Raw genomic sequence first — 26,202 nt, 5'->3', positions numbered from 1 at the left:
CCGCATGAGAATAAAAAATCGGCGAAAAATGACTCCATCTCCGGATTGGCAAGAATGGTAATACTAAAATAGTTCTCAGTTAAGGACGGGCGTATGATGACAAAAAACAATGTACAGTCTCGATGGTATCATCCTGGTCAATTACTGGACCAAGGTCTTAATTAGGTCAAATAATTATAAGATCTTAAATCCAGGATAAAGTATAAAATACTATAAGTCTGTCCAGAGCCAAGTCCAAAAACATGGAGTAAAGGGTGGGGTTGGTGCTTCCGTTGCCGCCATCGATGTCATTCTGCTGTCCCCAGACGAGTCTCCCATCTGTTCCCAATGGTCCAAAAAGGACCAGAAAGGGCCATAAGAGTCACAAAAGGCCAGGGGAAACTGCCGATGGTATCGCAGCATCAGGGAAAAAGACAGGCCGAGAACAGACCGGGGTACCTCCATCGTCTTACTCTCCGCAGTCCTCCAGCAGTCCTCCAGCAACCGTCTTTTATTTTATTTTATTTTTATTTTATTTGCATTTATATCCCGCCCTTCTCCAAAGACTCAGGGCGGCTTACACTATGTCTCCAAACTCGACGAGAACACGCCAGCCAGGGGTTACTTCCATCTCCGCAGCCATCACCCACTGGAATGTCCGGGCCGCTCCAGAGACCAGGTCTCTCCAGGTCTCTCCAAGCCCCTCCAAGAGGCCTCCCAAAGGGCCGGGCCTCCCCGTGGGGCCGAAAGGGGTCGAGAACGCCGAGATGAAAGTTGAGGCCGCAACAGAGAAAGTCCGGAAACCTCGTGGCCGAAAACCTCATGGCAAAAAGCTGTCAGAAAGCCAAAAACGGCCGCTTCACCCCCGCTGCAGCTTGACTCGCAGCCGAGGGAGAAGGGCCCAAAACGGCGCGGCCAAAAGCAGGCCGGCTCACCACGCCATGCGCCACAAACATGGCCGCCGCTATCCACCGCTCGCCCTCCCGGATCCGTTCCCAGCAGCCGTGGGACCAAGAAGATCTGGAGATCTCTCCCACGGCTGCCCGAAAGACGATTAACCAGACCGGGGGCATGAGCAGCTTAGCAAGCGACCGGGGTGCTGCCATCCTTAAGAAGCCGAGGAATTGCCGATGCCGGATCCTCAGGGCGCCGCCATCTTGCGAATGCGCAGTACTAATTTCACTGTGTTCAAGGTAGCTTCTAGCCAGGATTTCGTCCCCATACCAGAACTGCCTCAAGAGAAGCCTCTTCCCCCCTCCTTGATGGAGAGATTGAACAGCTTCAACACACCTGGCCAGTAACACATAAGGTGTTGGAAGATGGACATCAAGTCCATAAATAACAGGCTAACAAAAAGAGGGCAAAACCAAAAAACTTCCAAGTGGGTGATAAAATGTATTTGTCCACTAAATACTTACAGACTACCCAAAAATCAAAGAAACTGAGACCTAAATATGTGGACCCATTCCCAATTGTAAAAGTAATCAGCCCAGTTATCATGCAGAAATCATACCTGCCAAAGAATCTTAAATGGATTCACCCTTTGTTTTATTGTTAGTTTGCTCAAGCCTGAAAAGATAGGGGAAGGGGGGGATCATATCGTTCTGGGGGGGCGCGCGTTCGATGTCTGCAGGCGATCGCGCGCCCCGATCCCCCGTCCTTTTCCCGTTCCCTGGATGGTCAAGACCCTCAGAGCCTGGGCCTTCGGCTCATGTTATGCAATGCACGGTCCGTAGTTAACAAGGCCCCCCTAATACACGACCTTATTCAGGGGGGCGCCGCGGACCTCATAGGCGTTACGGAAACCTGGCTGGGCACGGAAGGGGGCGTGCCCCTTGTTGAGATGTGCCCGCCGGGTTTCCGTGCATTCCATCAGCCGAGGGCTCAGGGTAGGGGTGGGGGGGTGGCGGTTGTGATTAGAGAGAGCCTAGAGCCGAGGGAGACCACTGTACCTCAGATTGCCGGGTGTGAATCCCTCCTTGTGAGATGGGGTCATAGGTGTCAGATGGGCTTGCTGATCACGTACCTGGCTCCTTGCTGCGTGACAGCTGCCCTGCCTGATTTCACCACTGGCAATGTCATTCTTTTTCTTTTTCTTTATCATCGTTTATTATTTTAGCTAAAGGACACTTGGAAGAAAACTGAAAACTAATCTGGATACATTACTAATAGAATAACAGATTTGAAAGGCACCTTGGAGGTCTTCTAGTCCAATCACCTGCTCAAGCAGGAGACCCTATACCAGGGGTGGGCAATTAATTTTTATCAGGGGCCGCATGAGAAGCCTGAATTGTGTCAGAGGGCCACCAACTTTCTTTCATTGTAAAATACTTAAATTAAATATTTTGAATAGCTGGTACTGATAATCAGAAGAATAAAGCACTCTGTAAATATGTATATTAGGTTATGTGAAACTGTGGTCTATTGGTTAAATAAGAAAAACAATTATTGAACCAGTGCAATTTATTTTTTAATTTGTTAATCTCCACAAACAATAACTTGATTGGCCTCACGCGGGCCGGACAGGGACGTACAAAGGGCCGGATGTGGCCCGCGGGCCTTAATTTGCCCAGGTCTGCCCTATACCATTCCAGAAAAATGGTTGTCTGGTCTCTTCTTAAAAGACTTCAGTGATGGAGCATTCACAACTTCTGAAAGCAAGCAATTATAATTGCTAATTGTCTTCACTTTTATGACATTTCTCCTTAGTTCTAGGTAACTTCTCTCCTTGTTTAGTTTCCATCCATTGTTTCTTGTCTTGTCTTGTCTTCTGGTGGTTTGGAAAAAAGGTTGACTTCATCTTCTTTGTGGCAGACCCTCAAATATTGGTACACTGCTATCATGTCACCCCCAGTTCTTCTTTTCACTACAGTAGACTAGACATACCCAATTCCTGCAACATTCAAGGTCCCTTCCAACTCTATTCTGTATTCTGTAAAACTGGATGCAGTATTCTAAGTGTAGTCTTACTAAGACTTTATAAAGTGGTTGTCAACCCTGAAGCTGGCCTTACTGAGGCCATTTTGAGACTTCATTGCTGACACAATGGAGAAGAGGGATAGGGAGGGGGGAATAGAGATTGTTGGGGTGTTGTAATCAAAACAAATTACTTTCTCTTGGGAACTAAGAAAATTTGTGCAGGTACTCTGAAGGAGGGGACTGGAGTTACCTAGCAACTGGACAATATCCTGATTGGACCATGTGATTGATTATTTTGAGAAAACAGCAAACATTTACCTTTAATTGGGTGAAAACTGTGAGAATAATCAGAGTTGGTTTTTACCAGCCTGTGCCAATATACCATGTCCAATAAACCTATTATTTGAGGAAATTGCCTGACTCAGAGTTTTGTTTGCTATAGATATGTTACTTGGAACCCTGACAGTGGTACTACATGATCTTGATTCTACCTCTCTGTTAATGCAACCTAGGATTGCATGGGCTTTTTTGGATCATATCTTGAGACCATTTTCTGGGATGTTGGCTATTCCTGCCAGCTTGGTTTCATCTGCAAATTGGATGAGTTCCCTTCTGTTCACTCATCTAAATTGTTTTTGAAGATATTAAAGAGTACTGGGCCTAAAACAAAACCTTGGGGTACCCCACTGCTTACTTCTGGCAATATAGATGTAATTCCATTAATGACTACATGTTGGTTATGGTTTGTCAGCCAGTTGCAAATCCATCTGTTCACAGATCTGTTGCTTTTTTATTTTTTCCAAGTTCTTCCCGATTCAATGGTTCCTTCAATACTCTGGGATGTAATCTGTCAAGTCTATGGATTTGAACTTATCTAAAGCAGACAGGTGTTCTCTTAACCATTTTCTTGTTTATTTTAATTTGTATTCCTAGCCTATCTTTTACAGTTATGTTTTTAGTAGGTTGGGCTGTATTATCTTTTTGCATGAAGACAGATGCAAAGAATGCATTAAGCAGTTCTGTTAGTGGTATTGAGCCAAGTTTCATGTAATTTGTATCTTTATATTTGGTTTTTCTTGCCATGAAGAAAAGTAAAACCATAATTTTGTTTTGTTAGATAGGGCCCAGTGTATCAGTCTATAAAGACTGGGCCTCTGGTGGCTCAGCAGACTAAGTCTGTCTGTTATTAACACAGCTGCTTGCAATTACTGCAAGTTCAAGTCCCACCAGGCCCAAGGTTGACTCAGCCTTCCATCCTTTATAAGGTAGGTAAAATGAGGACCCAGATTGTTGGGGTCAATAAAGTTGACTTTGTATATAATATACAAATGGATGAAGACTATTGCTTAACACAGTGTAAGCCGCCCTGAGTCTTCGGAGAAAGGCGGGATATAAATTTAAAAAAAAAATGCATCTAGATCTTGAGCCTATCTTCTGGGGTGTTGGCTATTCCTGCCAGCTTGGTGTTGTCTGCAAATTTGATAAGTTCCCCTTCTATTCCCTCATCTAAATCATTTGTGAAGATATTGAAAAGTTTGAGCCTAAAACAGAAACCTGGGGCACCCCACTGCCTAGTTCTCTACATGTATATGTAGTTCTGTTAAGAACTTCATATTGAGTATGGTTTGTTAACCAGATACAAATCCATCTAGTGGTGGTGCTGTCCCACATTTCTATCCCACATTTTTCTGGCTTGCCAAGAAGTAGGTTGTGGTCTACTTTATCAAATGTCTTACTGAAATCCAAATATACTATATGTCCACATGAACCCATGTTGGCTTCTGGTTATAATTTTGCTTGCTTCTAGGTATTTGCAGATTTGCTGCTTGATTATCTTTTCCAAGATCTTCCCAGGTATTGATGTCAGGCTGGTTGGTCTGTAGTTTTCTGGATCTGTTGTTGTTTTTTAAGTTGTTTGTTTCTTATTATGTTCAATTTGGATATAGCCTTGCTTAGATTGGAGTTTCTCATTTTGTAGGTTGAGTCTCAGGATGGCTAGAGTTGCCCCTAGACCCTTTACTTTTTCTTCTAAGTAATTCGTTTTGTTTGCATTTACTAGATGTATAATTTGGGTCTTCTATGGGCATAAGCTCATACATGGAACATATTTTACAAATCAGAACAGTGTCAGTCTCTTTTTCCATGACTATGTTTCTTTTTGCTAGTTTGTTTAAGGAATAAACTTTAAAAAGTTATAAATGTTAGAAATATAAAAGATTTAATCACAGAATTAGAAAACAAATCTAATTTAAAAATTTAAAATTCTAAAAGTGCATTTAAAAATGTGAAAGTATGTACTGTGATATGCATGATATACACTTGAAAATGTATCCCTTTCCCTTCTGTCTAGAAGTGTTTTGTCCTTATCTCTTTTCTCCCTGTCTTCTTGCCCTTTGGTTGTCTATCACTATCGAGGTTTTCAGGTATAATGTGCTGCTCTGGGCACTCCGCTGCCACTTAGTTCTGTGCCATCACTGCTCAGCTGGTCCACTGCGCTGCTGTCAGCCACTGGTCTGCTGCCATTTTACCACTGCTCCATTTTACCACTGCTCAGCTGGCCTCTGTTTGCACTGCAATGCTCAGCTGGCCTCCGGCTGTCTCAGTGCGTATTTTGGAATCTCTGGGCACCTGGGCTGGGTTGCTAGGCTGTTGGGCTGCTGGGCTACCTTTCAGCTGTGCCACCAGGCTGCCTCTCCATCTCCTAACTGGGATGCCTCTCTGCCTCTCAGCAGTGCTATTGGTCCATGTCTCAGTTAGGCCTCTGAACCACCTCTCAACTGTGATACCAACTTTTACTGTGTATAAGGAACTTCTTTTTCAGAAATAACATGCAGAATAGGCTGCTTTTGGATTTGTTTTGGATTCCATAATGGTGAAAATCTTTTAGCTAAGGAAAAAACAAGCATATAAATAAATTTCTGAAAACTCACCTGATCATAATTTTTCCATGTCAAGATACCATGTCAAGAATTGAATCTGAGGCTTTTCCAGACCTGTAAACCAAAACTTTTCTGAAATCTGTAGATTTCTTAATTTACTGCAGCATTGTAATCATTGTCAGTGATCCTGTTTTCTTTAAGGTACACTGAACCTGCTCCTCTTCCATCTTCTCATTTTCCAACAGTCTGTCTGCAATTTTAATCTAGAGCTGTATATATTTAGGGGGACATCATATTGAGTTAGCCTCCAGATTCCTTAAACAAACCTGCTGATTTTTCTCTGCAAGATTTTTGGTTTACAAAGATATGATATTTAAAAATTAACATATAATTGGGGGGGAATAACTCACAGGTATTTCAGCTAGGTTTTAAACTTCAGTAGGAAGGATTGGCAGATAAAAAGGTGATATCCAGAGAGTGTTCTTGGATTCCTGTCATATTGTTATTCTACCATAATGAAGCTGTACTCTTTCATTTCCTGTTCTGATACATTTATAGATAGTCTCCAAAGATTGTTAACAAATATTAATTTAAATATCAGATATGAATGGTGGGCTTATTTTATTTAAAAAAAGTGTAAGTCCTGTTTTTTTTTTCATTTCATAGCTTCTTCCAGTGATGGGATTCAAATAAGTTAACAACCAGTTCTCTACTCTGACCAGCTGGGTAGGTGTGGCTGGGTGGTCATGTGACTGGGTGGGTGGCCAACTTGACATCACTCATGTTGAGGGGCGCTTCACCTCGCCCAGCCTCTAGTGACCATGGGGATGCTGCAACAGTCATAAGCGTGAAAAACAGTCATAAGTCACTTATTTCAATGCTATTGTAACATTGAATAGTCACTAAATGAACTGTTGTAAATCAAGCATTATAAAAACTTACAAAGATTTTGTATCTTTGTAAGTCAAAGATACAAAAGGCTTCTTTGCTTGTAAAAAGCTGCTCTAAATACCAATCATTAGATTAGAAATGGGGGAATACACACTGAAAATCAATGACAGTCACAGCCATCATGGAAACCTAAAACATTCTGTCTGAAAACCTTACTTTTCATCAGCAATGCCTGCAACCCAGTGTTACAAATCAGACAGGGGAATTGAGGAATTAAAATAGTTAAAATGTAATAATAACTATCAGCAGCCAACTTTTGCTCGTAAAGTGAAACCCTTTAGCAGAGAGGTCATTTAAGCTCTCCAAAAAGTGGGTGGGCATAGTTGAGCTACAAAATGCCAAGCTAAAGAGACAAATTAACAAAATATAAGTGGATCAAGTCTCTGCCCTCCCAAGCTTGTCAAGATCACAAAAACTTAGTACATGCCACAGATATCTAAATAAACTTCAAGCCTGTATTGGAAGAAAGGGCCGGATAGCTCAGCCTGGTAAGGCCTGTTATTAAGAACACAGAAGCCTGCAATTACTGCAGGTTCAAGCCCGGCCCAAGGTTGACTCAGCCTTCCATCCTTTATAAGGTAGGTAAAATGAGGACCCAGATTGTTGGGGGGGCAATAAGTTGACTTTGTAAAAATATACAAATAGAATGAGACTATTGCCTTATACACTGTAAGCCGCCCTGAGTCTTCGGAGAAGGGCGGGGTATAAATGTAAACAAAAAAAAAAAAAAAGAAATATCCATCTGATTCAGTTCCAAGCTGGGAGAAAGACACTGGAAACATGGAGGCTGATTTGAGAGATGGTTTAATGATGAAGCAGAATCACATGGGTTTAGTTGAAGTTTGGACTCTCTGAGATGATGTAATGAAGAGGCTTGTGTCCTGAAAGGGTGTTGGGCAATTCCTATTGTGTCTTTCCTCCTGTTTTAGGTCTTGTTTTGTTGTTGTTAGTTGCGAAGTCGTGTCCGACCCATCGCGACCCCATGGACAACATTCCTCCAGGCCTTCCTGTCCTCTACCATCCTCTGGAGTCCATTTAAATTCATGCCTACTGCTTCAGTGACTCCGTCCAGCCACAGTGAGGGTTAATCCCATTCCGCCTTTGTTCAGACCTTGCTGCAGGGAATTTTTGCCTATGAATAGAGCTATCTATCTCTTTATCTCCTAAGTGCTGACATCTGCTGTGGGGTATTAAAGAAGGTGGGGGCTGCTTTCTCCCACTAAGAAAACATGTTTCTCCATTTTTTGTCCAGGGAAATATATTATTCCTTTTAAATATTTCTCAAAATATTTCATTCTTCTAGGAGAGGGGTGGGTGCTAACTTTCTACAATTGGTGTCATGTTACTAAGCCTTATTATCATGAGAGAAAAGTCAAATGAATTGTAAGGAGGATCCACTTACTATCAGTGAGCAATCATGTGCCTTGGCCATTCCAAAGCAATGCAAGGGACTCTTATCCCAAAAGTGCTTTTTCAAGAGGCAACTGGACTTGTGGAAACTAAGAAAGACCAGTTGCCTCTTGAAAAAAGCACCTTTGGAACAACCATGTGAATGACTGAAGAATACCCATAGACAAGAGATTCTGGTGATCAGTGAACTGACAAAGCACCCTTTTCCATCCAGGAGAAGCAATCCTTAGATCCATTTGCACCACTTAAAGATACCAGCTGGTCTCACTCACCTCACAAGATATCCCAAGGAAATCATCCAGATTTAAGGAAAAATCACATGCCCCCAGAAAGTCAGTAAAAAAAATCAGAGAAGAGTGCCAAGCTTGCATCCTGCCTCTCAGCCATTTTTTCTATGGCTATGCCAACCTTTATGTAAATATCTTTTAATCCAATGAGTCCCTCCTCCCAAGTCCCAGAATAAAAGTACCAGCAAAGAGGGAAAAAACTCCAGAGAAGCCACTCAGGCTATAGAAAGTCTGGTCATACTGCCAAGAACCATTAAGACCAGCTGTTACAATGTAACAAGGCTTAACTCAGAGGCAGTTTCGAAAAACACTTAAGCAGGCTAGAAACAATACATACAGGCACACCAGACACCTCCTTCCTGCCTGAGAGGATTACCCATAAAGTGGGAAAAACAAAAGGCGTTGGAAGAAGATTTCTTCCAACAGCCGGTTCGCCAAACTGCCCAGAAAGTTAACTACTGGTTCCCATGAACCGGTGTGAACCAGCTGAATCCCACCACTAGTTTTTTTGGAACTGAACCTGTCAATGTTTTGTTCTCAACAAAAACAATTTCAAATTAAAAGTGGAACTCATACATTTGCTTCCAGAGAGATATGCATGTTATTAGTTCATGTGTTATGCAGGGTATACCAGGCAAAAGTTTTGTACTCTTTAGTCACTTTTTATTTTTTTATTTTTGTCACAACAGAATACACAAACATCGTCATAAATAAAACAACACATATGCAACAGTTATGTTAATTTGATATAATGAAAGGAACAATAGGACAGGAACAGTAGGCACTTTTGTGCTCTTATGCACGCCCCTTATAATCCTTTTAGGAATGGGGTGAGGTCAATAGTAGACAGTTTTTGGTTGAAGATTTTGTGATTTTGAATAGAGACTATGGAGTCTGGTAATGAGTTCCAGGCGTTAACAACTCTGTTACACTTCTATAACATTAGCAACTCAAGAGTCTACATCATAGAGAAAATATATGTAAAATATGATTTCGAACAAATGCATTAAGCACATCTGCAGGGGAGGTAAAAGATGTCTAGATGGCAACCATGTGATTTAAAGTCATTCTTTTTTAATCCGTATCACAATGATTATAAAAAGAGTTGAAAGTTTGATTACAGAGTTGCAGCTGTCATGTTGACTTTTGGGGCTGCAAGTTCCTTAAAATAATAAATCTCAAACATTATATAATTTCATAGATATCATTGAACATCTTATTTGTAATGTCTGCACTTTGGTCTTTTTAAGTTTAATTTTCTATCATGTCCCTTCATTGTCTTTACCTCTGGTGCTAAACTTTCCATGCATTTTGCACTACCTTGACCAAGTTCATTCTTCTTTTTCTACCCTACAGGAGTAACAACAGTGCTAACAATGACAACACTAAGCATCAGTGCTCGTAATTCCCTGCCCAAAGTAGCTTATGCCACAGCTATGGATTGGTTTATTGCGGTTTGTTATGCATTTGTGTTCTCTGCCTTGATAGAATTTGCCACAGTAAATTACTTCACAAAAAGAGGATGGGCATGGGATGGAAAAAGCATAGTCAATGATAAGGTGAGTGATCAAAAATATGTTTAAGGTTTCTTCCAATTTGAAAAAAACAACAACAATTTAGCAGCATCTCCGTTGAAAGTTTTCCATTACTGAAAAATAATTGAAGTCTTAAACCAATTTAAAGACAGGGTATGTTAAAACAAGAATGATTATGAAAAGAAGTAGAGAGTTTGGGTCTGCATTTCAGCAGAAATTAAACAGTTCATATGGAATCTTTCTCTACCTGTTTCATCTTAAAGAAACAAATATTATCCCAAGGCTGTCCATAAATTAAATCATAGCCCATTTATGCTTGTTTAATTTCCTTCAAAACCTTCAACCACATTTCATTATCTTCAACAATTTTTATAAGGAAATTAGTGAAACCAAAGATACTTTGCTAAAAGAATTTTAACTACGGTATATTGAGCATGTTAAATGAAGAGCTGTCATAGATTTAAATGATCTTTTTATGTAATTGTACAGATTCTCTTTTGACTAAAGCAAACGGTTTATTTATAAAAATGTTTTCCATTTTCAGAGATGTTTGATCTCAGTAGAGGAATACTATGTTTAAGATATATAAATATAATCCCTAAAAAGGCATTTAACAGCAATAATAATAGTAATAATAATAATTCATCTAGGTTTAATAAATAAACCTTTTTATTTATCAAGAAGTGTTTTTAATCAAACAAAAAATAGAACAGCAGGTTCTATTAATCCATCTGAACCAAAACATGTTTTTGATGTTTTCAGTTGGAAGTAAAATGAAAAAGGCCTATTCTGTTCAGAGATATGAACCAAAATGTTGTTGTTCTGGGAGAAGAGGTTACAGTAATGGATATGAATGGGAAAAAAGCAAGGATAAATGTTAGAGTTCCAAGTAATAGATCCATAGCAAGCAAAACTCCAAAGCAGATACATTCCTCAAAGAATAGCTTTATTGGAAATATCATATTGGCACATATCTGGTGAAAACCGACACTGATTTTCACCTAATTAAAAGTGAAAGTTTTTTCCTCAATCCCAAACAATCAGTCACATGGCCCAATCAAGGTAGCATCCACTGGTCAGGTGACATCACTCCTCCTTCCTCCAGTCGGGTGTGAAAACATCCTTGGTTCAGAAGAGAAAGTGTTTTATTTTGACTACACAACCCCAGCTATCTCTAATCCCCACTCCCTATCCCTCAGCTCCAGTGTGGCAGCATTGAAGCTCCAAGATGGCTTCAGCCAGGCCAGCTTCAGAATTGACAATAAAGACTTTGGCATGTTATCCTAGAGCAGGGGTGTCAAATTCATGGCCCGCTGGCCAGATGCATCACACACTAGCTGTGCCCACCCCTGGTTTAGTGAAGGGGGGGAGTCATGATATGTTGTGTGATGACATGATCCCAAGAGTTTGACACCCCTGTCCTAGAGCAAATGAGTCAGTGACAAAGGAATATTGGAATAGTGTTGATACACAGACTGTACAGAGGAGAAATTAAGAGTTGTGTGATATCCACCAGCCTTGCCCTGCTCACCCAATAAAATACCTCTGGAAACCCTCTTGCTTTAACCAAGAACTGACCAAAACATCTGGGTTTTGTTTCTCCAGATCTATGCTGTCTCAAAACAAAATAAAAATATACTAGATTTCTAAGATCCCTAAAAGGGCATTTTCAATTATTTGGCACCTGCAGTTCTTAAAAAGAATTTTCCTCTTTTAAAAAGTTCTTTTTTTAGTGCTAAAATGGTCATGCTGTACTGAAAAAAAATTGCTTCTATAAAGTCTGTGCACAAGGAACTTGAGAAAATGAAAAAAGTTATCAGTTACATAGCAATAAGAAGACAGAAGCATTCTTAACATGCTAGTAAAACCATAGTTGAGGTGGAGTTCAAGTGAATATACTTTAAACTGCAATTCATGTAAAAGTATGGGATAATTGTGAGGGAACGCATGAAACAGAAAAGGAAAATTGAAACTCTGAGTTTGGATTGTGTATCATTTATCTGCTAATTTATAGATATTGATGCCCTTTTTGGGGTGGGAAATTCCATGTCACTAACCTGTGGCTTATAAACTAAAAAAATCAAAAGTAGAATAGAAAAGGAAGTACCCAACAGTGGTGGGTTGCTCTTGGTTTGCACCGGTTCAGGAGAACCGGTAGTAAAAATTTGCCATCAATCGCAGAACCAGTAGTAATGGCTTTCTGGCCACACCCCCGAACCGGTCCGCCGGTCACTCACTCAGGCCGCCATGTTCAGTGCCTCCATGTTCTTCATGCACACACATCCCATGGCCTTGCAAATCCAATGTGCATGCGCAAAGAACATGGCAGCGACACCAGCAGCTTTTTCCATGGCTGCGAAGCTTGTTGGGCTGGGCGGTCCCCTCCTGCCTGCCAGCAGCTTCCAAATCCACCGCAGAGGCCATCACCTTCGCCCTCCTCACTGCCACTGCCCTCTCCTGCTGAGGCCGCTGCTACCATCTCCTGCCACTGCCTTCGCCTTTCCTTTGGAAGCGCGTGGAATATCTAGAAAGTAAGGCCAACACTGGCAGTGGGGAGGGACACCTGCTGGACTCAGCTGAAGAGCCGTCAGGGAGGGGGGACATGGCGAGGCTCACAGCTGAGCCGCAGGATTGTCAGAGCCTCTTTTTTTACTTTTAAAAACATTTTTTTACAAACTATTCATGCAAATTGGTTATAAAAATGCTTTTAAAAGTAAAAAAGAGGCTCTGATGATCCTGCGGCTCAGCTGTGATTGTCAGAGCCTCTTTTTTTATTTTTAAAAGCATTTTTAACAACTTATTCACACGGATAGTTTGTAAAAAAAATGCTTTTAAAAGGTAAAAAAAGATTCTGATGATCCCAGCTGAGCTGCCTGATCGTCAGAGCCTTTTTTTTCCTTTAAAAGCATTTTTTTACAACCTATTCAGCTGAATAAGTTGTAAAAAAATGTCCCTGTTTCCTCCCCAGGTGATGGCAAGCATTTAATACTACTTATAATATTTATAACATAAAATCCTAACCATAACAATAAGATTATTCAAAACCAAAGTATTAAGACTTTTGCTGAATGGCACATAATATACTGCAATAGGGAATGGGAGGGGAGGGAGGAAGGAAAGAAGGAAGGGAGAGAGAGGGAGGGAGGGAGGGAGGGAGGGAGGAAGGAAGGAAGGAAGGAAGGAAGGAAGGATTGTATGTGGCCCCAAATAACTTTTAGGAAGGAAGACAGGGAGGGAGGGAGAAAGAAAATATTCTAATACATTATTACTAGTATGTTTATTAAGAAGATACCCCTTTCTTTCTTTCTTTCTTTCTTTCTTTCTTTCTTTCTTTCTTTCTTTCTTTCTTTCTTTTTCTTTCTTTCTCTACTATATTGTTTTGCTCACTTCCACATTCTTAAAAAAAACCCTAAATTCTCTAAATGGGATCATTTATAGTCAAGTTAACAAATCTGAGCTAAAGCTTTTGTCATGGAGTACTATCAGTTTTGAACAAGACTTCTAGAGGTTCTTTAGATGTGATTCCTAAAACGTGAGAGAGAGAGAAGAAAGAGAGAGAGAGAGAAAGAAGAGAAAAAGAAAAAGAAAGAAAGGGGGGGGAGAGAGAGAGAGAGAGAGAGAGAGAAAGAGGAAGAGGAAGGAAGGAGGAGAGGGGGTGGGGGATAAAGTAGAGGAAGGAAGGGCCACAAACCCTGGCACTAGATGTAGCTTCAGAAGAGCTTTGAAACAAGACAGCAATCTAGGGCTGGAACGGACCTTGGAAGCCATCTAGTCCAATCCCCTGCTCCAGCAGGAAACCCTATAACACCTGGATTATTTTGGTACCTCTAACAGAGAGGAAAATTGCCAGAAAGAAGGAGTTTACTAGGACAAGGCTGCCATGCAGAGGAAGGCAGAGATAGCCCTTGACTTACAACCACAATTGACCCCAAAACTTTGGTTGCTAAGCAAGAGTGTGGTTAAGTGAGTTTCACCACTTTTTACTCAATCCATGACCTCTCCTGGCTTTAACAGTCATGTGCAAGCTAGGGAAGAACATCTGAAGGCATATGTAATGCTCTAAATGTACAGAAGTTATAGTGTGGCAGAAAGTGGACTCTAGGTGTGTTTTTCCAAATTTAGTATGTGAGATAGAATGTGTATAGTTTTAGAAGAGCTGTGTGTGTATACATACACATACAGTATACCAGGGGTGAAATGCTCCTGGATCGGACCGGATCACACGATCCTGTAGCGATGGCGGCGGGTGGTTTGGAGAACTGGTAGCAATAATCCCTGCCCCCCCCCGCCCATGCCCAGCTCAGCCGCGTGATCATCAGAGGTTTTTTTTTTTTTAAAAAAGCATTTTTTTGGCCGAAGAAAAAAATGCTTTGAAAGTAAAAAAAAAAGAAAAGCCTTTGGTAGTGAGTTTCTGTTGTTTGATCCCCCAATCACATAGCCACGCCCACCCAGTCACATGAACCCCCCACCAAGCCATGCCCCACCAAGCCACGCCCACAGAACAGGTAGCAAAAAAATTAGACTTCACCCCTGCAGTATACTTTATATAGTAGATAATGTATCTTTTTGTGTGCCTATACACACTATACTATGTAATATGTATGTACACATATGGCATATGTACATACGTTTAAATAGTATATTTTGGATGTTCAGTAGTAGTAAATAAACAGACAAGGAAATTGTATCTCGTTGAGCCTTTTGAAGCAAGGAGAGGCCAGGCACCCTAACCCTAAACTTTGACATGAGTGATGTCAAGTTGGCCATGCTCACCCAGTCACATGACCACCAAGCCATGCCCACACAATCACATGACCACTATGCCATACCCACCAAACAAGGCACGCCCACAGAACCGGTAGTAAAAAAATTTGGAACTAATGAACTAATTCTGACCTTTTGTGAGTTTGTGACATTAACAAACTCACTGTTTGTGGTCTGTTTTAGAATTATTCAGATAGTTCAATTCCAGTTTAGTTGATGGTCCATCCATTCTTCCTCAAAACCAATTTGTTTCAAGGGCTTTTAGTAGAAGGGCTCCAAGAAAATAATAAGCAAAAAGAACAGATAATATTTATTCTGCCATTACTCCAAAAAAGCTTTCACCAGCCTTGGAAAACTAAACAGGTTCAGACCTAGTGAGGGACTACCAGGAAATTCTAGAGCTGGGAAATTGAAAAAACATCCTGGAACAAAGCAATTCCAACTGCTTCTGTATTGTGCTGTTCACAGTATAAGAAAGAAGTGTATTCTCATCACTGCAGTTACTGGTTACCTTGACAATAATGTGCATTTCAGATCTTCTAACTTACTCCTTTTCTTGAAGTATGGCAACAAATAATACAACTATGCAGTTGAATAATAACAGTCTATGATACTTTCCCCATCTCTAAATACTGCAAAATAATTTGTTTTATAAAATAATAAATACAGATATTCTTCCCACTTGCATAAGAGTTGGTTCACATTGAAGCATAGGTATGGAAGCTTCCAATTTGGTCAGCATGAAAATAGCATTACTCCACCACAGTGAAGAAAATGAATCATGTCACCATTGAAGATTCACACATAGGTATATATGGCCTTAACCAAAAGTTGGAGAAGCTTTCTACAATGGCAGTACCATAGCCAATGAGGTCTATCTGAGGCACATTATTTTGAATTGGATGAAGTAGATAGTATTATTGTTGCAGAAATGCTTGAAGATATTTAATAATAACATTATCTTTTAACAGAAAAAAGAAAAGGCCTCGGTCATTAAGAAAAACAATGCCTACGCAGTGGCTGTTGCCAATTATGGACCAAACATCACGAAGGATTCTGTTCTCCCCACCATCTCCAAGAGTGCTACCACTACTTCAGATCCCCACAAAGTCAAACCAGAAACCAAACCACAAGAAGCAAAGAAAACCTTTAACAGTGTTAGCAAAATTGACAGAATGTCCAGAATAGTATTTCCAGTTTTATTTGGCACATTCAACTTGGTATATTGGGCCACATATCTAAACAGGGAACCTGTCTTGCATGGGTTTGCACCCTCACACTAAAACCTTAACTTTATGCTGAGGGCATGTAACATCATTATGATCAAGTTGTTTTCCTATGTACAGTATGACTAATAACTGCTAATCAGTAAACTAATATGTACAGGATGTATATAGATGTCATGTTTGTTTATCTCCAAAGGAGGTGCACAGAGTTTAGTCATGGGATCTGTAAGCAGATGGCATCCATGGCAAATATATTCTGCTCTCCTATCTATGTGAGTTCTCCTAAATTTGGATTTAACTATGCTGAATTATATCCATACAACTCATATATGGTCCTACATAACTATTTAGTAACGCTATTTTTTTAATTTAAAGTTTAAGATATTTTTCTATGAGACAACTGATTCTACTTAATGCAAAGAAGCTATCATTTAAAAAGAGAAGGATTTTTTTAAAAAAAGAGTAATCTTAATAATTTCTTACAGTATCAGTGCCCATGTAAATATTATAGATATGTGGTGAGCATAAGTACTCTCTTGTTAGCAATCATTAAGAATGCAAGTTATGCATAAAAGATTCAGAATGGCAGGGATAATAATTTCCTTTAAACAAGTTTTGAAGTTGCTAATTATCGGCTTATCCTATGGTGTGACCAATGGTCTGTTGATAAACAAAAGGGTTGCACTTGGAGATTCCTTCCAACTAATACAAGGAAATAATTGAATCCATACCCATTGCAGAAGATGTTGACAACATGCAGAAACACAATGAGACATAAAACTATACAACTAAGCATGTGTTGTTGGTTCATGGTTAGTTATATTAAGTCAGTAATTTGTTTTAGTTATTTCCCTTCTTTAGTTATTTCCCTTTCTCCAGTGCATTGTGGATTAAGTGACTTCTACTGAATCATGATTTAAAAGCTGAAATAGGCAAATTGTGCAGAAATTTAAAGAGAAGCAATATTGATTAATAAGACAACCTCCATATATTCAAGTCACTGTGTTTTGTAGATTGCTTCATGTCAACACCTTTTTGTGGCTCTTTTGGTTCTGAGATATATAGTTTATTACAGACAAGAGATATTTTTATACCAACTGGGACATCAAAGTTGGAAGCCTATGTTTTAAGTCGGCAGAGGCTTAAACAGGATAGAATTTAACCAGAGAATTTAACCCAACAGGAAGACTTGTTTCTTCCCAGAGAAATATACTTGCTATTAGAAATAGAAAAAGCTATTGAAAGGCTATTGAAAGCTATGCAGATAGCTTCAGACATCACTGCTGAAATGCATGGATATTTTTGAACATTAACATGAAGATTTGCTGTTGCTTGGAAAGAGGTTCCTTGTCTGATAAATTTAATGATTTAACTTCCAAACAAAACTTCTCTCTTCCTGTCCTGTAGAATTACTTTTTCTCTCCTTTCATCCATTTTTTTTCTGTTCCATTCTGTTTTCATTCCATTTCTATCCCTTTTCATTTTATTCTTGTTGTTTCATGAAGGAAAGAGAGAGGAATATGCATGTATGTGGGTGTCTGTACCTATTATATTTCTCTCTGTAACAAAGTTTAGAGTTTGAACATGGTTGATATGTGCTGATGGGAGTTCATATCGATAAATTTGGTACTTCATTTTACAGGAAATTGGTTTAATCAGTAAGTATTACTTCAGGTTTTTTTAAATTTTAACCTGTCTGTACACTTTTTGGGATGGGAGTATTCCAACACACACACACACACACACACACACACATTACCCTGTTTTCCCCAAAATAAGACATCCCCTGATAACAAGCCCAATCGGGCTTTTGAGTACATGGCAATAAGGCCAAGCGCTTATTTCAGGGTTCAAAAAATATAAGACAGGGTCTAATTTTGAGAAAACACGGTATATATTGTACAATCTGTGATCTATTGGGTAATCATTTCAGAGAAACAGAATGACCATCAGAAGGGGGGAAGCTCTGGGAGCATGTCCAGCTTCCTGCTTGCTTTCCCATTAACTTTCATTGTAGAAAGCTGGCAGGGAGAAATGATGATTGCATAATTCTGGCTGGTAAATTATAACTACTAATTTTCAGTCTAACTGGGATCCTGCATGTTGGATGCATTATTTAAGTTAGCTCATTTGAGGTACATTGCTTCAAAATTGTTGTCCTGTGATGTACCGCTTCACCCAATTGAAGGTTACAAACAATCAAACAGACACAAGAGTTTTAGCAGTCTATAAATATAAACACAAACAGGAGAAACTGGCATTGTATGGTATTTTTGTCTGCATTTATAATATACTGTATTTTTCTAACTACCCTACATTTGGGGGAGGGTCTTCTTAAACTCATATTTCAGGTAAATATGATCCTTCAAATAAGCCATTCAGTATTAAGGATATAGTAGTAGCAGTAAGGTAAGGTCAGTTTTCATTTTATTATTTGAAATGACTAGAAAAGTATTTGTTTTCAATTATTACATTTCTGAATTTTTGAAATGAGCAGCCTTAGAAATCATTTGCATTGATTGCTGCGCATATAACAATTTGACACTAATAGTATCAAGTGACTTCACTAATAAGCCTAAAACTGAATCCAAAGGTTGGTGCCAAAGGATGGATACAAACATTCACTTCCATATAATGAAGTTATCTTTTGCTCATGGAAAAGCTATTCTCAGTCTCTAGAGTATTGCATGAGAAATGTGCAATTCAATCCAAAGATGTTCTTCCATTTATGCAACCTCCTTCTGCATGATCTTGCTCAAGCAGAAGCATAAAAGCTACCATCACATTAGTAAGTGCTTGAAGAAGTCTGTAGATCAGCCTAAATAATCATTTTCTTTCTGTATACTTGTTCCTTGGAGTCTGTTCAAGACCATGTTTTGTAGCCACATATATAACATTAGCCCATTTAACTATCCAATAATGAAAAAACTTCTGAGATCTTTTTTAGATTACTATAAGAAGTTCCAGAAACTAAACAGAAAAAGAAACTTGATCAGTCAATAGGGCATAATCTCATGGATAATTTGCTTGTCATAATGCCATGAGAAGCAACGTTTTACATTTTTACATATAAGTATATGACTTTATCTAGAAGTAAGCTACATATAGTAGACAGTCACAAGGCAACTTTGAATATAAAATCCACCTTGTGAATTTCCATTTTTATAACTTTCAAAAGAGATGCTAAGTACCTAGAATATACAATACCTTCGGATTCTGTTCATGGAATTAAACACATTGGTAACAAAAATTTTGTGCATTTTTTTCCAAAGTAAAGTTTCCATTCCAAAAGCCTTCCTTCATACTATTTGTTTTTCAATGTTGGTTCCATAATGGTAGTTCAATTAATTCATTTATCATAAATTATTATTGCTGCTTTTGTAAAGTACAGTTTATCTTTTCCTGACAGAAACGTAAAACAACTTTTTTAAAAAAAATAGTTTTTCTATGAAGTGGATTATTTTTTGTTTAGTTTATAAAGAAAAAATCTTTAATGCTTCATAAATACTTAAATACTTATGAAAACAAAACTGAAGCCTGTATTTACAATTTTTGTATTATATTTAATATGATCCATTAATTTTATTCTGAAGCTTGTCCCCAAAGCTCTTATAAACAATATCATCACTGATAATTATTTATAGTTTTAAATTTTTCAATAGATTTGGTCAATTAAGAGTATTTGATTCACATACTGGTACATATTAGAAGCTATTAGTTGATTTTTAAGAAAAAAATACACCAGAATGATGGTGTCTTTATAGTAGAACTATGTAGTTGTCTAGTGTTATTTATTGCAGTTTTGTACAGTACTTGAACATAGTGCATAAACTAGATATTGCAAAGTTTAACAATACTGTATATTTTAAAGCAAATTTAAAATTAATGCGTAGAAACTCATGTATATGTGTGTTTGTATGTATGAGGTTAGAATGCAGTGCTAGGATTCCTAGTGCCAGGAATTCGATCTTGACCAGCTCATGGTTGACTCAGCTTTCCATCCTTACAAGATCGGTTAAAATGTGGACCCAGATTGTTGGGGGCAATATGCTGACTCTGTAAATCACTTAGAGAGTGCTGTATATCAATAGCAATAGTTTATTGCTAGTGCTAGTGCAAAGTGCTATTGCTATGTCTGAATGTATGTGTATATATGTGTAGATAGATATACATATAAGTATACATATACTGTACATACATACATACATACATACACCTTCTAATACCAGATCTTCTAATATTTACATTGCAATCCTATACATTTCTACTAGAAGTAAGTTTGATTGAATTCAATAGGGTTTGTTCCTAGGAACTTAAACATAACATTACCCTAAACTAAAGACATTTCATGTAATAGGAAAAAGAACCATATTGGTCCATAATGTATTTATCCCCTCTAATAAATTGTCCTTTCTTAATTAACAGTAGCTGAAAACATAGTTTATTTCAAACATTATTATAGAAAATCCTTGTTTTTATATCTGTTCAGTAATATTACTCAGAAACAAGTGCAACAGTGTGATGATATTGTGAAGGTGAGCAATAAAAAGTTCTCCATGGTAGGGTTATACATATTTTAAAATGTTTTATTGGCTCTCCAGTGGTACGCTATCCAGGTACAAATACATGTATAAGTATGTATATATGTAAATCAAATGTAAATACCACAGTGAAGACAATTGTAATTTTATTGTTTTATTGTTTATGGACAAAGGGCTGCAACAACATAATTCATAGGCTAAGCCCAAGTCATTGATCTGAATTCTTCTCTTCAAATGTTACAGATGTTTCAAATGTTACATCTGGGGTTAATTCTCAATCTGTGTTGTTCTTGGAAACCTGCAAACAAATTGCTAGTAGTAGGAAAGGTAAAATAACCACCCTTTATTATCAGTGACATCCTTCTCTTTCGTGCTCCAGTGTTAATTTTTTGTTAAATTTTTTGAGGCATTCTGAGTGTGATGAAGTGTGAACCAATGTTTTCAAAAGACCCAATACAGTATGATTCATCTGTTGCTTTGTCCTCACTGTCACTGGTATATGAAACCCGGTAGTGAATCACAGGTCATAAGATCTTCCAAGTATGTAATTTTTAAGCATTCACAATCAGTCCAGGCTCTTCTGTCACAAACTGCTCTGTGTTTTTATCTCTCAATAATTTCATAGGAGAGGACAGTTCATAGCACTGGACAAGATTTGGTCTTTAAAGAAGGAGAATATGTTTCATAACATATATTTATGAATTTTAAGATACGTGCCCACTGATATGGCTACACGTGCCACATGTGGCACACGTGCCATAGGTTCGCCATCACGGGCCTAGGCAGACTCCTGAAATGGTCACATTAAGCTTTCAGGAGGACCTGATGGTTTTACAACTCTACAGTAAATTGGTACACCAGACATGTAAAATATCTCCAGGTGCTTTGCGCAGCCCAACAAGACACATAGTCAAATTTTGTTTACTAAACCTTTTCCTATGTTTGGTCCAGAATTTCAAACACGTATCAAAAAGAAAAAATATAAATCCATTTTATCCAAACCTGAATCAAAAATAAATACCTACGCCATTTCATAGTTAATTGAAATGAGCATTTTTTTCAACATTTCCATTCCATACTACTCATTATTCAGCATTAACAGCATTAATGCCTAGTAATCCAGGGTATCAATATATTGGTGCTGCAGTTTGAGCATTTGATTTATTCCTTCATACAAGGCAAACAAGTGCACTATACAGTGGATGCAACAGCTGTACCTGGAAGGAGTAGTTCAACAGTTACTGGATTGATGACCCAAGTGATAGGGAAATGTCTAATGAAATTTGGTCCTAGTTTCTTTGATGGCTGTAATGATTTCAGGAATTTTGTAGATAAGTGTACTCTATCTCCAACATGGAAAGGTTTGGGTTCCATCCTTTTCTTGTCAGCTTGAATTTTAAAAGCCTCTCTAGCTTCCTTTAAGGCTAAGCTAACTACTGGCCATGTGTTTTGCAAAGTATCCATCCACTCCTTAAGTGAGGGGATAGTGGGTTCTTCTGTAGGTAGTTCAGGCATGGGGCTGAAATCCTGGCCTGTTGCTACTCTAAAAGGGGTAAAACCAGTACTCGTCCCCCTCCTTAATTCTGATACGGTAGTAAGCCTCCCATAAGTGCAGCTTTGAAAAAAATTTCCCTTTAGCAAGGTGTGCTAGCATATTTGTTTGTTTGTTTGTTTGTTTGTTTGTTACAACAGTATATATAAGCATAAGCATGAAATAACTATACGATATATAAGCATAAATATAATCATAAGTATGTAATAACTATATGAAATTGGATACAATCAAAGGGAACATTAGGACAGGAACAGTAGGCACATTGGTGCTCTTATGCACACCCTTTACAGACCTCTTAGGAATGGGGTGAGGTCAATAGTAGTAGGGGGTACATGTTCTCCACACTGATTGCATTTAAATTTCTAAAATCAACACAGAGACGTTTGGAGCCATCTTTTTTTATAACACTGGAGCTGTGATTTTTGGTCAGGCTGGTTTGATGAAACCCCTTGCTAGGTTTTTCTCAATAAATGCTTTCAGGTCTTCCAGCTCCCTCAGGAGCATGCTGTACATCTTGGGTTTAGGGCGTTTAGCTCTGGGTAAGATTTCTATAGCAAAGTGAGTGGTGCAGAGGGGGAAAAACTCATCTGAGGCTTTCTCGCTAAAAACTTCAGCAAAATCCTGGAATTCTGTGGGTATGCCCTCGGTTGGCATGGCGTGACCAGGCATAGCTGTTTCTCAGTGCTCTGTCCCCTCAGTTTCTTTATGTGGATTCTCAGCAAAAGTCACGTGCATCTGAAATTTTATGATGCCTTGCTTCCAATTAATTAAATATAAGGGGTTCCATTTTTTCAGCCCTGCAAGGCCCAAGACTAACGGCCATTCCATGCCAGGTGCCACTATAAATATAAGTGTTTCCTTGTGGTTCCCGATGCCTATTTGTAGAGGTTCAGTGGCAAAAGAAGCTGCCTCCCCCACTATTGACCCATCTAGTTGGCAGAAAGCAATGGGGTTTTTCAGCTTTCTTACATTAATCCTCAACTTCTCTACTAGGATTGGGCTGATCAAGCAGCGGGTGCACCCTGAGTCCACTAAAGTGGAGATATTAATCTCCCTGTCCCAGTTTGGGATAAATAGTCTTAAGGGGAGGGTAAGCGGTTTAACTGCTTTGCTTACTAGAGGTTCATCTTCTGGACTGCTTCCAAATGAGTTTGATTCCTCCTGCTGAGATGCCAGAGTTTCCTCCCCAAAGGGAGGGGGATGGAAATTCTGCAATCTCCCTGCTCCTCAGGATAGTCTCCTTCCTGCGCTGGCTGGGTTTCACAAGTTTCCCCCCCACTGGGTGTTTCTGGGTGGGTGTTTGCAAATGACACTCTGCAGATCGGTGCCCCTCTTTTCCACACTTGAAACAGGCTGAGGATTTCAAAGAAAATGCAGTTTGTGGTTTGAGGGGCTCTTGCTTCAATTGGGGTGGGGATTTCTTCCATACTCACCCCGCTCGGTACTGGTTTCTGGCCATATCAATCTCAGCTTCTTCGGCTGTGATGTAGGTGATTCAGTGCACCTTGGACATTGTATAGATCATCACTCAGCCCATCCTTGAAAAAGCTCACCAAAATATCCTCTGGCCAGTTCACACGACACACAAGGTCCCGGAATTCTATAGTATAATCTGCTATTGGCCATCGCCCCTGCTTCACCACCTTAATGCAGTCATGGGCTTTGTGATTTATGAGGGGGTCCTCAAACCATCATCATAGGGCCATCATGAACCGGCCAAAATCCTGCAGTTCTGGTGCATCGGCGTTATGCAGGGTCACCATCCATCTGGCAGTGGCTCCCTCCAGGGCTAGGGTCACAACTCCCACTCGGGATCCTTGGGTTTGGAAATCATGCCCGTACTCTTGCATGTAGGTGAGCATGTCTGCCACAAAGAATCCTAATTGTTGTGGATCCCCATCAAACTTCATCCCAAGGGAGCAAGTTTCTATTTCCAGTTGTGGAGCTCAGGGCTGGTTAGGGATGTGTGCCAGTGTGCTTGCTGCCCAAAGGGGAGGGGTGTGCTGGGTCTTCTGCCACTGCTGCTGCACCATCTGCTCAATTGGCAGGCTCCAGAGTGGGGTGCCCCCCTGACATCATCCATGGTTGCTGCCCTTTCAGTGCTCCTTGGCTGTCGTGCTGGCTTCCCTTGGATGTTGAGATTTTCCAAAGTTTCCATCACAGGTTGGGTTATATGCCTCTTCAGACAATCCTCCCTCAGTGGTGCTTCGGTTAGTTCCCCTGGTCAGCGAGGGCTTCTAGCTCCAGTTTCCACCCCGGTTTTCGGTTACCGTGGCTGAAGGTGACTCCTCTGGTTCTCTCATCCCAGCTACATCCCCAAAGGTAAGGAGATGTCAGAGCATGTCAGCGCTAGAATATAGGTTGTAAAATATCTGTTGACACAGGCAATGCTAATAAATAGAATCCAAGCCCACCCCCTTTCTCCCAATTGAATAGCAGTATCACTTTTAGGGATCTGACAGATTGTGTATTGTGTATCTTGGCAACTTTAAGATGCTGACTTGGGAATTCTGGGAATTGAGGTCCACATATCGTAACCTTGCCAAGGTTGAAAAGCACTATATAACAGAATAACAGAGTTGGAAGAGACTTTTGAGATTTTCTTGTCCAACCCCTTCTAGAGCAGTTCTAGAAGACCCTATACCATTTCAGACAAATGGCTGTCCAATCTCTTAAAAGCCTCCAGTGATAGAGTACCCACAGTTTCTGGAGGCAAGTTGTTCAACTGATTAATTGTTCTAACTGTCAGGAAATTTCTAGTTCTAGTTTGGATCTCTCTTTGATGATGTTTCACCTGCTACTTTTTGTCCTGCCTTCAGGTGGTTTGGGGAATATGTTAACTCTCTCTTCTTTTTGGCAGCCCCTCAAATATTGAAATACTACTATCATGTTACCCCAGTCCTGTTTTTCATTAGATTAGACATACCCAGTTCCTGCAACCATTCTTCATATGTTTCAACCTCCAGTCCCCTGATTACCTTTTTTGCTCTTTGAACTCTTGAGTCTCAACATTTTTTAATATCATGAAACCAAAACTGGATACAATATTTTAAATATGGTCTTATAAAGGTATTATAATTATAAAGGTATTATAAAGTGATACTTCACCAGGGGTGAAATGTATTTTTTTTTTACTACCGGTTCTGTGGGCGTGGCTTGGTGGGAGTAATGTGACTGGGTGGGGGTGGCCAACTTTTTATTTTTACTTTTAAAAGCATTTTTTTACAACCTCTTCAGCTGAAGGGTTTGTAGAAAAAATGCTTTGAAAAGGTTCTGATGATCCCAGGTGAGTTGCCTGATCGCCAGAACCCTTTCAAAGCATTTTTTACAGCCTCTTCAGCCAAAGAGCTTATAGAAAAAATGCTTTGAAAGGGTTCTGACAATCCCAGTTGAGCCGCGCCCCCTTTTTTTTTTTACTTTTAAAAGTGTTTTTTCGGCCAAAGAAAAAATGCTTTTAAAAGTAAAAAAAACCTCTGATGATCGCGCGGCTCAGCTGGGCATGTGGGGGGCAGGGATTTTTGCTACCGGTTCTCCGAACCATCTAGCACCATCACTACCGGATCGGGCGATCCTGTCTGAACTGGAGCATTTCACCCATGTACTTCACATGTTCTTGATTCTATCCATCTATTCATGCAGCCTAGGATTGTGTTAATGTTTTTGGCAGCTGCAGCACACTGCTGGCTCATATTTAAGTGGTTGTCCACTAGGATTCCTAAATGCCTCTCACAGTTACTACTATTGAGCCAGATACCACTTGTTCTATAAGTGCACATTTGGTTTTTCTTGCCTAAGTGTAAAACCTTAATTTTTTAAATTTAAATACAGTAAATCGTAGGAATCCTGATATTTTTATTTTGTGAGGGCAAACTTTTGGCATTACAAAAAATGGATGGGTCACATATATTACATTTACAATTTGATGTAGAGTGTAGACAATTTCATTATAAAGCCTCTAAAACTCAAATCAGTGTTTGAGACAATTCATGATATAAATTAAAGTATACAGAGACTGTAGTGCTATATGAGAATACTTGCAAGGTATTTTTTGTGGGTAGATAGAAAGCTGTATTATAGTAAATCAGATAATCATATATAGATAGGCATTGTCTACATCAGTTGCCTCTTGGTTTCCAGAATTTTATTTATTTATTTA

At 39.4% G+C, this 26,202-nt stretch overlaps 1 protein-coding gene across 1 annotated transcript in view; it reads left to right on the top strand.

Moving 5' to 3' along the window:
- The window catches only part of LOC131203524 (gamma-aminobutyric acid receptor subunit alpha-2), a 551,171-nt gene extending 525,268 nt beyond the window's left edge, over positions 1-25,903 (top strand). Inside the window, exons 9-10 of the mRNA XM_058193827.1 lie at positions 9,782-9,984; positions 15,696-25,903. Coding sequence (XP_058049810.1) covers positions 9,782-9,984; positions 15,696-16,007 — 515 coding nt within the window. The 3' untranslated portion in view covers positions 16,008-25,903. The remainder of the gene's footprint in view (positions 1-9,781; positions 9,985-15,695) is intronic.
- The last annotated feature ends 299 nt before the right edge of the window (positions 25,904-26,202 follow it).

Source organism: Ahaetulla prasina, chromosome 8, assembly GCF_028640845.1.
Source record: "Ahaetulla prasina isolate Xishuangbanna chromosome 8, ASM2864084v1, whole genome shotgun sequence".
Classification (NCBI taxonomy): Eukaryota; Metazoa; Chordata; class Lepidosauria; order Squamata; family Colubridae; genus Ahaetulla; species Ahaetulla prasina.
Note: the sequence above shows the minus strand (reverse complement) of the source record. Positions and strands in the feature narration are given on the sequence as shown.